Genomic DNA, 12,992 nt, shown 5'->3' on the forward strand with positions numbered 1-12,992 from the left:
AGCATCTTAGAAAGTCACTGCCTGGGAGAGTTTGCATTCATTTAAACAAAGTGTCAGAGTGTGCGGTTCACTCTTATAATCAGAGCACTCAGGGAGGCTTGAGGCAGGAGAACTGCAAGCTCCATCCTATCTTGGATAACTAAGCAATTTAGCCAGACCTGGTTTCAAAATCAAAAATCTAAAAAAGACAAGGTGAGGGTTTCGTTGGTTGTTTAGACCTAGAAGTCTCCCTCAAGCCTCATGTGGCTGGAGCTGAGGATCTTAGGTAGCTGGACCACAGGCAACAGAGCTCCCTGATATTAAGGGTCAGGTCTGGTGGGAGGAGGCAAGTCACTGGGGCATGGCCAGTAAGGGGTTTATCTCTATCCCTGGCCTCCTCCAGGCTCTACTCCCTGGTGCGAACTGAGACTCCTGGACAGACCGAGCTCAAAATCATCTTCTCCTCCCTTATGCTACCGGTGTCAGGCACTGTGTATCCTCCAGGAGAAAAACCCCTAAAACAAAAACTTGGTGTAAAGACCAGGTTTAATCCCCAGCATCACACACACACACACACACACACACACACACACACACACACACACACACACCACACACACACACACACACACACACACACACACACACACCACACACACCACACACACACACACACACACACACACACACACAGAGAGAGGCTAAAAAATAATAAATTAAAAAGCAAAAACTTCTTACCACCAGAATTACAGGAAGAAAATCAACCTGTCTTGTGATTAAATAATGAAACATCTGTAGTGAATGATTTAACATATGAATAGGAAGATAAAACATTTGTAGTAAACTTCTTTTTAACTAGTTTTATTCTACTCTTCCCTTAGAACACAATCATAATAAAGTGAATCTTTGAAAGGCTCAGAGAGCAGGCAGGAAGAAGAGTGAATGGAAAAAGAAGTTAACGTGAGCGACGTCCATGCACAGCTCCCAGTGAATGTGAGCACTGTGTCCCGAGAGCACGCACGGATAGAAATCCTGCTGCAAAACAATAAATCACTACCACTCACCGGTGCCTTTGTAATACTTGGTACAGTTTCCATATTCGATGTCCTCCTTTTTAATATCGAATTGAGGCAAGGCAATTTTTTCTAACTGAACAGGATCCCCCGACTGCCAGATAAATCGCAGATCATCAGTGGTGTAACCAACTGCAAGCGGAAATAAACAAATACCAGCGTCAGACTGAAATCCATTCAGTTGTGAAGGCTTCCTTAGTATCTCATACTTTCCTTAATGCTTACTAATCCAAATGTTAAACTGTGAAAGTATAAGACAGCAGGCTCTTCCTGTATGAAATCATAGGTGATGCTACAGGGCAGTAGAATTGATCGTCACCTCTGATACTTAGACAAGAGTTACAGACAATCGTCTTAAAGAAGAAGCTGAAAGAACAACACACTATCAATACGAACCCTACAATGAAATCCTATAATATTGTGTATAAATATTCACCTACGTCTGAATTGTTAACCCTCATCAATAAAACTGTAGTGACTGAAGATTTCCCAATGTGTACATTTACCATCATACAACATGTTATCTGACATTTTTAAAAGAAATCCAAGGGTTTAGGCACTTGATCTTTTGAAATCACTTCCAAGTTTCCTAAAGGCACTGAAACCTAAAGCACATATACACCTAAAAACAATACTTCCACCAATCTAATAAATAGAATTAATATGTGAAGATACAGTTGAAATATTTGATATGAACAAATATTGAACAAATAGATATATGCACATATTTACACAGATAACACAAGTAAAAACACGTATATATGTATACTTACATGTGCAAAATCTCTTTTTATAGTTAGAAAGGAAAAATGCTGTCAACCTTTAGGATCTATTTCCATATACATTGTTAAAAATGACAGAAACCATGAAACAACTTGAAGCAAACACTATAACAAGGATATGCAGTAAATTTTATAAGGTTATTATTCATTTTTACTCTGCAGAAACACAATCGTATACAGTTATTCAATCTAGAGATTCCTTATGATAGTATTAATTTTTCAATTTATCTAGGATAATCATTACAGTGAACTAACATTTTTATAGAAAACGTCCATAAATACGTTCAGTGCATATTTTATAACCTAATAAAATCATTAAAATCAAATTTTGTTTAAAAATCTGTATCTTACCTAGGTATCTACAGAACATGACTATTCATTTAGGTTTGCAGAATATTTACAATGTTTTCCACACTCTTTGCTGAAAATGCGGTTTTTAACATCAAGAGATTTATTTTAATTAGGTTCCCTTTTCTTTATTAATTTCGCTGTGGTACCCATTGAAATGAAGACAGCAGTCAGAATGATTTGTAAGTATACACACGTACAACAGCTGAACTAAACCAGACTGGAATCAGAAGGCTGTGTTTGTCTTAATGAAAATTAATATAATACACAATCACTCTGGTTTCTCTAAAGTTGTGCTAATGACCATGTGTGATCAACAGCATTAGCCAAATGCATTACTGAGAAAGAACCCACTTTAACTCCCAAAGGCGCTTCAGTCCTGCATACTCACAGCTCTCCAGCTGCATCTTGCAACGCTGTGTGTCCATGGGAAACAGGGTCAAGTCCAGAGGGCAGGAAAGAGTAATAGATAACCTGAAAGCAGAAACAGGAAAATTGGAACTTACACAGCTACACCTCTGTAATCCAGAACTGGAAAAGGAAGACATAAATGTGCAAATATGTAAAAGAGCACCTCATGCTGACAAGGACATCTCCATCCCGAAAAATAAAGAGAAGTATGTTTTCCTGGGTTACGTCATGGAAATTGGCACTTTTCTCATTTGCAAAAAACAAATCAGGTTTCCACAAACACTTGTACATCGTGGGGTCCACTGTGAGTGCATCTGAGCCCCGAAAGTCACTGGGGAGCTTCAGCCGGGGGTCATTCCATTTTTGTCGCAGGAAGATGTTCACTCTATAGTCCTGGAAATTGAGAAGGAAAGCAATGCGTGGAGTTATTGCTAAGTTCAATTGTTAATGTAGTAAATGTATGCATCTGTGCTCCCTGCTGTTACAGGAACATGATCAGCACCAGAACAAGAGTGTTGATGATCAGTAACACCAATACTTTTGCTTTCCTAATGCCAACCAGGGTCATAGCAGATGGGTTACTGAAAGTTCAATTTGTAGAACAAAAATACCCTTGTGTCTAACTACTCACTATCACTATTTCATAGCACTCAACTGTCAAAATATATCTTTACTAATAATGGCTTCACATTTATATACATACCAATAATTTCAGTTGGTTAGGTTGCATTATCATAGAAGCACAAGGAAAAGTAACACAAACTTTACTTAAGAATTGGTTAAAAAAAAAAAAAAGCCAGGGATATAGCTCAGAGGCACAAATGCTTGCCTAGCAAGTGCAAGGTCCTGAGTTGAATCTCCGGTACCAAAAATAAAAATAAAATAAAATAAATAGTATGTAAGAAACAGGGAAAATATTTCCAATTGTCTTTTGCTAAGGAACTGTAATGGCTGATACACTGTGTCAACCTAAGAAGTTCAGAAGTCTAACTAAGCAGCATTTGTACATCCTAAGGTGTAGAGGACATGCCCCAGAGTGGCTATTTAAACTACAGTGTCAATCTGTGGAATTTAGAAGTTTAAGTGACCCAGAAGAAGACCAGGGTCCTCACTTTGTAAACATCCTGAGCTGGTGCAAGAGGAGGCAGGGAGATGCTGGGTGTATAAAGGACACACCCTAGGGCGGCTATCCTGTGTACAACAGAAGGGAGGAAACAGGCTTGCTCATCCTCGCTTTGCCTCTTATTCTTTCTGTGTTGTGTGATCTTGAACTACTGCCCCTCAGCCATGCCACCCTGCTGTGGAGCTAGTTGACTGTGGACTGAAACCTCTACAAACTGTGACCTAAATAAACCTTTCCTCCCTTCATTTTGGGCATCAGGTATTTTATCTTAGCAACTAGAGAAGAGTAAGTGATACAGGAACAAACTAAAAAATAATATTGTGCATATGTATGTGTTATACATACTACATTCAGTCACACAATAATCTCTTGATGTTCACTTGGAATTGGTTCCAGGACTCCTCATGGATAGAAAACTCTGAAGATATTTAATCCTTCCCAAAAAACATAACATAGCATTTACAGATAAACTACATACTCTTCCCAAATACTTTTGCTGTTGTTGCTGTTTAAGACAAGATCTTGCTATGTAGTTCAGTCTGGGCCTGAATTCACTAGGTATCCCAAGCTGGCCTTGAATGCAAATCTTTCTGCAGCAGCCTCCCAAATTTTGGGATTACTGGGCTGGCTCTTCTTATACACTTTAAATCATCTCAATTATTTATAACACCAGGTATAATATAATTGTCATGGAAGTAGTTGTTAGAAAGTGTTGTTTAAGGAATGGTCACACGAAAAATATTTGTACACGTTCAATACAGATGCAATGTTTTTTCAAATATTTTCTATCTGCAGTTGATTGAATCCACAAGCTATGAGACCTGCAGACACAGACAGTGACAGTATTCTTGAGCGGGTCAGAGAATAGCTGCAATAGCTCTACCTGCACATGACTATAGAGAGTCTGAATTAGGTAGTCAGGAGGAGCTTCAGGTGCTGCTCAACAGATTAGAATGAGTGCAAAGTTCCTAAAGGTATTGGCAGGGACATTTAACCACAGTTGAAAACTATTTTAAAATTTACTCACTACTTGGTTATCTAGTCAGTTGTTGAGCTGCAAGAATTTCAAGACGTTGGTGAGCTGAATTTTGTCAAGACATAGTGATTGTAAAAATATATGAACCAAGCATGTTTGTTACACCGTAATACATCCACACACACACACCACTAATGATGGATTCCACACATCAGGGGTTGGCTGGGTGCACAGCACACCCAGCGTTGAGGGCTCACGCTTGGGTCTTCTGGTTCTAACTTCATCTACTAAACTTGGAATGTGTACAAAGGTTTTCAAGATGTAAGTTACGCTGGGCTTCAGTGTCTTCCTTATTTTTGGTAATTTAACATTTATATAATACTATCATTTCAGACCCTTTTGATATGATCAAAATGAATTAGATCATAACATCAAATCAAAATTCAAATAAATAGGAAGAAACAGCACATCATATTTTATTAAATAACTGAAAACATGTCTATGAGACATAAATGCATGCACTATATATATGCATATATATGTGTGTGTGTGTATATATATATATATATATATATGTGTGTGTGTGTGTGTGTGTGTATGTGTGTGTGTATGTGTATGTGCTGTGAAAGAAACCATAAGCGAAGAGCACAGACTTTACAAAAGCTTCATAAATTCCCATGCTCATGTCTGTATGTATAATTTTATTTTTATATGCAGATTATGTGTGCTACTTGGAGAAGGGCAAGACACTAAATAATGTTACACATTTACTAAACTACAAGTAGTGAAGTAAGATTCAATCTGCCTGCATCACATAGTAACTCAAGCTTGGTGTTTTATTTAAAAAAACCTCAACATACTAAGGTAATAGATATGGCAAGTAAACTGATCTGGTCATTATATAGTGTGTATGTATAGTGAAATATTTCATGGCACCCCTAGTATATATATATATCTGGTGCATGTTAATCAAAAATTAAAAATTTGGTTAGACCACATATAATTTTTATTGATTCTTAAAAATCAGATTTGGATTATTTCAAAGTGATAAAGTCCTTTCAATGATTTCCTTATATTTTACAATTATTATGTATTTCAAATCCTTTTGTGACACAGGGATGAATGAAAAAGAAATAAAATAACGAACAGCTTGAAAACCATCCATGCTTGACAAGAGCCTTTCTGCATTACCTGGATATAGCTCCCAAAACTCTGTAACTGTGCCTAGAAAAACGATGCTGTATTTTATTCTAAAATTAAATTTTCTTATTTTAATAGAATATCACATATATGTAAACAGATGGAATTTTTAAGACTGCATTGCTATTTTGTAGAAAAAATGACTAACTTTCAAAATATGCACTGGTTTGCTTATCAGTAATTAGCTGCCAAGGACATTATATCAACAATTTATAATAATATTCAAGATACCTGGCCGGCATTACGGCAATGCTTTTTCTTTAGTACATTTTGTATAATTACAAAATAAGCTACCTGTCACATCTCGAGTTGAAGTTCAGAAATTAATTTACACTGAATTCTCCACCCCTGCACACACACATTTGGGACCAAAATTCTCTGTTCTATTTCTAAAACAGCATATACAATCAATTCATCCAAAATTATACAGCAAAGTTAATTTTTCTTTAAAGATCACGATAGCAATTTTAACAGCATTTCTCCATTTTTTTCATTTTCCTGAATCTCTCTTGAAGTTTAATAAGCATTTCCACACAATGCAATAATATCTTAATGTCACTTATGTGCACTCTGACCCCAAAGCCCCATCACCAGCAGAAGGCCCCATGTTACCCAGAGAAGCCCTGCTCGGTACTAGGCACCTTTCCAAAATCAAGCCCATCTGTGGTGAGCAAAAGAAAGATAAAGCATTTTGATTCATGGTCAAACCTTCTTTATTCTAGACACCATCATGAAATGATTTTTCCAAGATCACATTAGCATCTTATGCAGAAAGTCAAGTGATCGGAGTGCAATGTAGGCTTAAAACTGTAAGGGTCTGGATTTAAATCTCCACTGAACCCGGGAGGCTTTGACTGAGCCCCAATGTCCCAGCCCCTGTGCTCAGTTTCTTGATAAACACAGTAATGATGAATCGTGAATGTCAGTTTATGGGCTTGAGAGCCACCTGGGGATCCATGAGGCATAACCAGGGGTGCTGGGAGAGCCCCTGGAGGCATGGCCTTGGGGCCACATCTGCTCCTGGCCTCTTCTTTTGGAGCCAGCCCAGCCTGACTGAAACTTCTGGAACTTGGCTGAATGAACTTCTCCTTTAAATTGTGGATGTCAGGAAGTTTGCTCCAGAAGCTGGAGCAAATTTAAAAAAAAAATTAATATGGACTAATATATTAGTGGGAAGATTAAATAAAATAGTGTAAAATTAATGTATGAGTTTGTTTCCTCCTCCTCTTATGTCTTTGGGAATATGGCTACAGATCACATCAAACACTGTTAGAAAAGTATTTAAATTACTTCCAGTCTCAAGGTGACTGACTGGCTTAGTCATTTATTCTTTCAAAATGTATTTATCAGCCATGAATTCTTTTGCATGCACTAGGTACTAAAGACACAGTGTGAGTGACCTGACCTTTACAGAAATAGCTACAAGAGAGTATAGGAGTCAGTGGAATAGGAAACAAACAAAAATCAATGTGCGAAGAAACATCTAACCGACTCTAGGGATCCGTTAAACTAACCAAGTGTATGGCACATGCCCTTGGCCCTGAGAGGTGTTCGATGTTAAAAAAAAAAAAATCATCCAGGTTTAAATTATGTGCCACGTCAGTTTTTATCTTATGGAAGGGAAGCTATTTAGTTGCTCTGAACTGCAAAATTTTATGGATCAAGTGAGGGCCTGGTTTTCCTACCACTTAAATGAGATGCTATGACTAATCCAGAAACCCTGACAAAGTGAACACTCACACATTATTTTTAATGTATTTATTGTTCATATTATTGGTGTCTTTTCAAAAATGTTGGCATTACAATCAAAAGCATTTCATTTCTCCTGCCAGCTGGCTGTTTCTATTGGCTACTTAATATTCGCACAGGCATCTTTATTAGACGTGAAACATGTCAGGTGCTTGTCACACAGAGACCAACACCACAGAGCACTAGGAAACAAGTCTGAGGTCTCTGGACTGCTTGGATCTCACTGAGAAGCCAGATTAATAGCGTGAACTTCCATTACGGGCTGAGCGAATGAGGCGCTCAAACACTGAGACTCGTCTTACCCATGAAGGAAGTCCCAGAACTGCTGATTTAGCTGGGCTATGTTCAAAGGTCCTTTTGTACATTTAACAGCAACGCATGTTCTAAAGTCCACACACCCCATCTGAGAGGGACTCCTGGAGGACTCTGTCCTTCAGTTATCACAAGCCCCCAAAGCTAGTACAAATGTAATACATTTCTGGAGAGAATAGGCAATAACTTCACACATCAGGGACCAGGAAAAACCAGGAGTCTGAGCAGGGTCCTGAGGAGAAGGCAGAACTTTGGCAGCTGCTGATGTGAGAGTTAGAAGCGGGAGGCAAAGGTCATTGGCTCTTCTGCAATTTCATCAATCACAAAGGAGCTACTAAGCATCAAGATACCCAAAATGACAACATCCATCAAGAGCACCACTAAGAAAGAGGCCAAACAGAAGACAGAGGTTTGGGTGTAACAGTGGACAGTCGGAATTTAAAATCAGATAAATATACAAAGAACTCTTAAAATGCAAAATGAAGCCAACAAGCCACATGCACTCACATGCCTCATAAAGCAGATGGAAAGATGGGAAAATAACCTATGAATGGATTCTCAGCACCTGTCACCAGGGAAATAGTAAGAAAACTGGGAGATGCCATCCCTCTCACCTGCAGGGAAGGCCCACAGCCAGCACACAGACACCACTTAATTCTGTCAAGGACCTGGGGCGACAGGAACTTCCATGGATCCCTGATGCAGTGAATGGTACGGGCCTCTCAATGACCTATGAATACCCTTCCCTACAAAACTAAACACACTCTTACCACAGGACTCAGCAACTTGGTATTTTCCCAAAGTAGATGATAAAGGATATAAACAACACTGAAAAAATCCTGTTCACTGAGGTTCACAACTGCCTTGTTCATGATTGCCAAACTTTGGAAGCAACCACTGTGTCCTCCAGTGGATGAGTGGCTAAATAAATCATTATACATTGGGACAAATGGAATATTGTTTAGTATTAAATATAATATATATAATATATATAATATAAGATATATATTATATATATTTCAGTAGTTTCATATAATGTATAATATCAATAATATATAATGTATTATATATTATATATTATATATATATATTTCAGTGAAGAGGTCAATCTGAAATGGCTAAGTACTGTAGGACGCCTACTATATGATACGCTGAAGGAGGTCACACAGATACCATAAAAGGTCAATGAATGCCAAGACTTAGAGGGAAAGAAGGGGTGAACTAATGAGAGACAGAAACTCTTCTGGCCAGAGAAAATCTCATGGGTGGCATTGTCCTGATGGACCCATGCCATCATATTACACACTATGGTGATAATGATACCAGTAGTTCACCACTTGTAACAAATGCATCTCTCTGGTGCCAGACCAAACTATTCTACATTTACTATGCATTGTTCTTTTAGATTCAGTTTTCAATACTAGGCTATATATTTTAGAGCAGTTCTAAGTCTGCAGTACATTCAGACAGAAAATCGCTGTCATGGTTTATGTTGGTGACCCCTGGGCCTCATGCAATATTACTGTGCATTTGTGATTGGTTCATTGCCTAGAGCTTGGATTGATGATGTCATGATACACCCACCTAGCGGGGGAGCCAGCATATAATGTAAGGGCAGGAAGAAGGTCTCTCTTCTCTCTCTCTCTCTCTCTCTCTCTCTCTCTCTCTCTCTCTCTCTCTCTCTCTCTCTCTCTCTGTCTGTCTCTTGCTGGTTTCTGCTTGCTGTTTGTAGCTGCCATGAAGTGTGGTGCCACTTTGCCACCCTGCCTTGGAGACAACTAAGTATAGAGTGAAACCTCCAAAAACTGTAAGAAGCAAACCTTTCCATTCCCAACTTTGGGCATGAGGTATTTTGTCTCAGCAAGGAGTAAAAAGTAACTAAGACAATCCCTCATATAAACATTGATTTGATACATTTGTTACCAGGGATGCTGTCTGTGGTAATTTACTTCTAGGTAACAAAGGTCAACACAGTACACAGTGCTAAAATACATCTGTACCATCTCCTGAGCTCCTCTCCCTTGAAGGCACAATATTAAAAGTGTAATAACAATGCATAAAAATAAATCAGATCTCTTGTCTCTCCCTTCCTCCCTGTGCCTGCCCTGCTTAGTACTGTACTGTACAATGGAACTACATACTACCCTTTTTTTTTTTTTTTTGCATTTTGAGATAGAGACCAACTTGGCCAAGCTGGCCTCAAGCTTACTAGCCTCCTGCCTCAGCCTCCCAAGAAGCTAGGATCACAGGCATGTACCACCACACCCAGCTCAGATCTCTATTTTTTAAATAGCTCTCCATCCAGGTCACAGTCTAATGGGCACCACTCAAAACTAGAGATAACCTGCTTTATTATCCATTCAATGTAGATCTTATTATTTCATTGTAAAAGAGGATCAAATATTTTTTTATCATTAATGAACAGAATATACTATTATGCGTTAGCACAAGTTATAGCAAGCTGAAACCTCTTTTAAAATGTTTTAAAATGTTACAATCTAAGGTACTTACTTGGCTTCACGACTCACTCAAGAATAAAAATAAATATTATTTACTATGCTTTGGTTAATGTTTAATGAGAATTTCAAAATATTTGCTAGTTATTAGCATTTCAAATGCTCTATATTGAAGTAACTGTCTTTGAAACCTATTTTCATTTTCAATTATTCAACCACAATAATTATAGATGTATCATTTATCTTGCCATGAACAGAATCCCATCAGAGATATGTTACATTGATCAGTGGGAAATTAGTTAATTGTTTTTAAAGTACATAGTAATAAACACTATTCATTGTTCCTTCCAAATAGCTCACTATTAGTCACTACCTGTAAAATGGGCATCCTCCAATTTTTTCAGTACCAATTAATACACAAATTAAACTGCTCCTTATAGGCAATAAAACATTTCCCAGCCAGACTTTATAACCAGTGCACTTTCATTCACTATATTTTACTGCTAAGAACAGCTGACCTACATTTTGCAACACTGTTACACATTTTATCATATTGTCAAATGTGCTGTCTTGGTGTCATTTTTACTTCCCTCTCACATATGCCAGCCAGCCAGGCTCACTGTCATTTGCCTGCATTATGATAAAAATAGCATTCAAAGAAATGAAACTGATCAGTTCTTAAGACCTCTGGCAGCATTATAATTACAGTTATGTCAACACAGTTGTAATAAGCATGACGTGAAAGCTTTAATATTTATCTTTTAGGAAGATGAGAGTATAGCAGATGAACTATAGGTTTAAAGAAGGCCACTCAAAGCTCTTTACATTATATGTGAGTTTTCTCAAAATTTTATTTTTGAAGTTTTGTTAAATGGCATTTAATACCATACCCTGAATACTAAATCTGTGCATATCTAGCTAGGAGGCTGCTTTTTAGGAACCCTGACCAAGGGGCGCACCCTAGCAGGCTAGACTACACCCTCTGTCTTGGTCCCCCACTGCCACTATACCAAACACTCTAGACCAGGATAAACAAGTGATTCGTCACTCACAGAACAGGCTGAGGAGTCCAAGGTCAGTCCTGGGGGTCTGCTCCTCACACAGGGTATTTTCCAAGAGCACCTTCAGACAGTGGAAAGCAGGGTGAGCCAGTCACATGGACCCATCAGCTGGTGATGGGATTGAGCTGTGAGGGCCAGGGCCATCTGGAGACAGTGGTGGCTGTGTGTCTTGGTTACTTTTTCTCTTGTTTTTGAGACAAAGTACCCAACACCCAAAGTGAAGCAAGGAAAGGTTTAGTTAGCTTCAGTTTGTGGAAGTTTCAGTCCATAACAGCTGGCTCCGAGGCAAGGCAGCATGGCACTGGGGCAACACTTCAAAGTAGCAGCCAAAGCGAAAAGGCCGTCAGGGAAAAGAGTGGAGGAGAGAGCAAGCCTCTTCTTCTCTCTTACAGTATATGCAGGCTGCTATCTGCCCTCCAGGGCAGGTATAGCACTAATATCTCCTTGCCTTCCTCTTGCACAGGATGAGGATGTTTACAAAGTAAGAACCCTGGTCCCTGCTGAGTCTCTCAGTTAAACTTCTGAACTGCTCAACCAGAAACAGTGTATCAACTATAACACCCTGTGACCTTGCAGACCATGCCTGACCCTGGCCCTTGCTCTCTGGCTCTTTCTAAATGCCCTGCTTCCTGGTGGGCAGGAGATGGGTAGCTGGACTCAGCCCAGGGTTCCACCAGGACATTCCTGCCCAGAGCCCACCTTCTTTGCACCAGAACTCTGCAACTCTGAGCCAAACAAATCTTTCCTCCTTTTACTTAAGTATGTCAAGTATGTTGTCCCAGTCAGGGAAAAGTGGCAAATACAAGGGGAAAATAAGACCCTTAGAATGGCATTAATTAATTCATGAGGAATCCATCTCAGCTTAGTAACACTGCAATGCTGATTTCATTTCATTGTGAGTTTTGGGGGAAAACAGTCAGACTATAGAAAGTGGGAATCGGCTGAGGCTGAGTGTGCAGGAAGTGCCCAACACACTTCTACCTAATACAAAGACAAAAAATGCCTCTGTGACATGGTGACAGGTTAGGAAGGATAGCATTCTTCACGCAATTAATTCATGTTTCCCAGTTTCCATTGATGACAATAACCAAGTTGCTAGAGAAAGAAAATAAAAGTAGAACACGTCTCATCATGCCTCATTGGCTAACGCAGTACTATGACTTGTGAAATGCCATCACTGATGCTTCTGAACGCTATAGCTTAGAAGGAAAAAGTAAAGAAGCAAATACCAAAGAGAAATTATATTGTTTTTCAATTTGGGGAAAATTTTGAAGACAGTGGACAGAGATGGGACCATAGTATTTTTTAGCTACTAAAAACATAACTTTTTTCAGTTTCTTTAGTAAGATTAGCTTTTAATGGAGGTTTTCAGTTTTCATATATGGAAAAAGTGAAATAAATTAGGAAGAAAACAATGCATAATCAGACACTTTCCTGAAAGGATTTGGGAGGGAAGATGTTAAGAAATACTCATCTGCTATAACAAAATCACCAACACAGTGGCTTAACACAGCACAAGTAT

The 12,992-nt window shown here is 38.7% G+C and overlaps 1 protein-coding gene across 5 annotated transcripts in view; it reads right to left on the reverse strand.

Moving 5' to 3' along the window:
* Positions 1 to 12,992, reverse strand: part of Glrb (glycine receptor beta) — an 83,119-nt gene that overhangs the window by 22,992 nt on the left and 47,135 nt on the right. For all 5 annotated transcript variants that reach the window (XM_063260875.1, XM_063260876.1, XM_063260877.1 and 2 more), the window contains 3 exons: positions 2,757 to 2,986; positions 2,574 to 2,656; positions 1,044 to 1,184 (listed from right to left, as the gene is read on the reverse strand). In XM_063260875.1, the coding sequence (XP_063116945.1) occupies positions 1,044 to 1,184; positions 2,574 to 2,656; positions 2,757 to 2,986 (454 nt within the window). The remainder of the gene's footprint in view (positions 1 to 1,043; positions 1,185 to 2,573; positions 2,657 to 2,756; positions 2,987 to 12,992) is intronic.

Source organism: Cavia porcellus, unplaced genomic scaffold, assembly GCF_034190915.1.
Source record: "Cavia porcellus strain 051 isolate PalLab524CR breed Dunkin Hartley unplaced genomic scaffold, mCavPor4.1 scaffold_14, whole genome shotgun sequence".
Classification (NCBI taxonomy): Eukaryota; Metazoa; Chordata; class Mammalia; order Rodentia; family Caviidae; genus Cavia; species Cavia porcellus.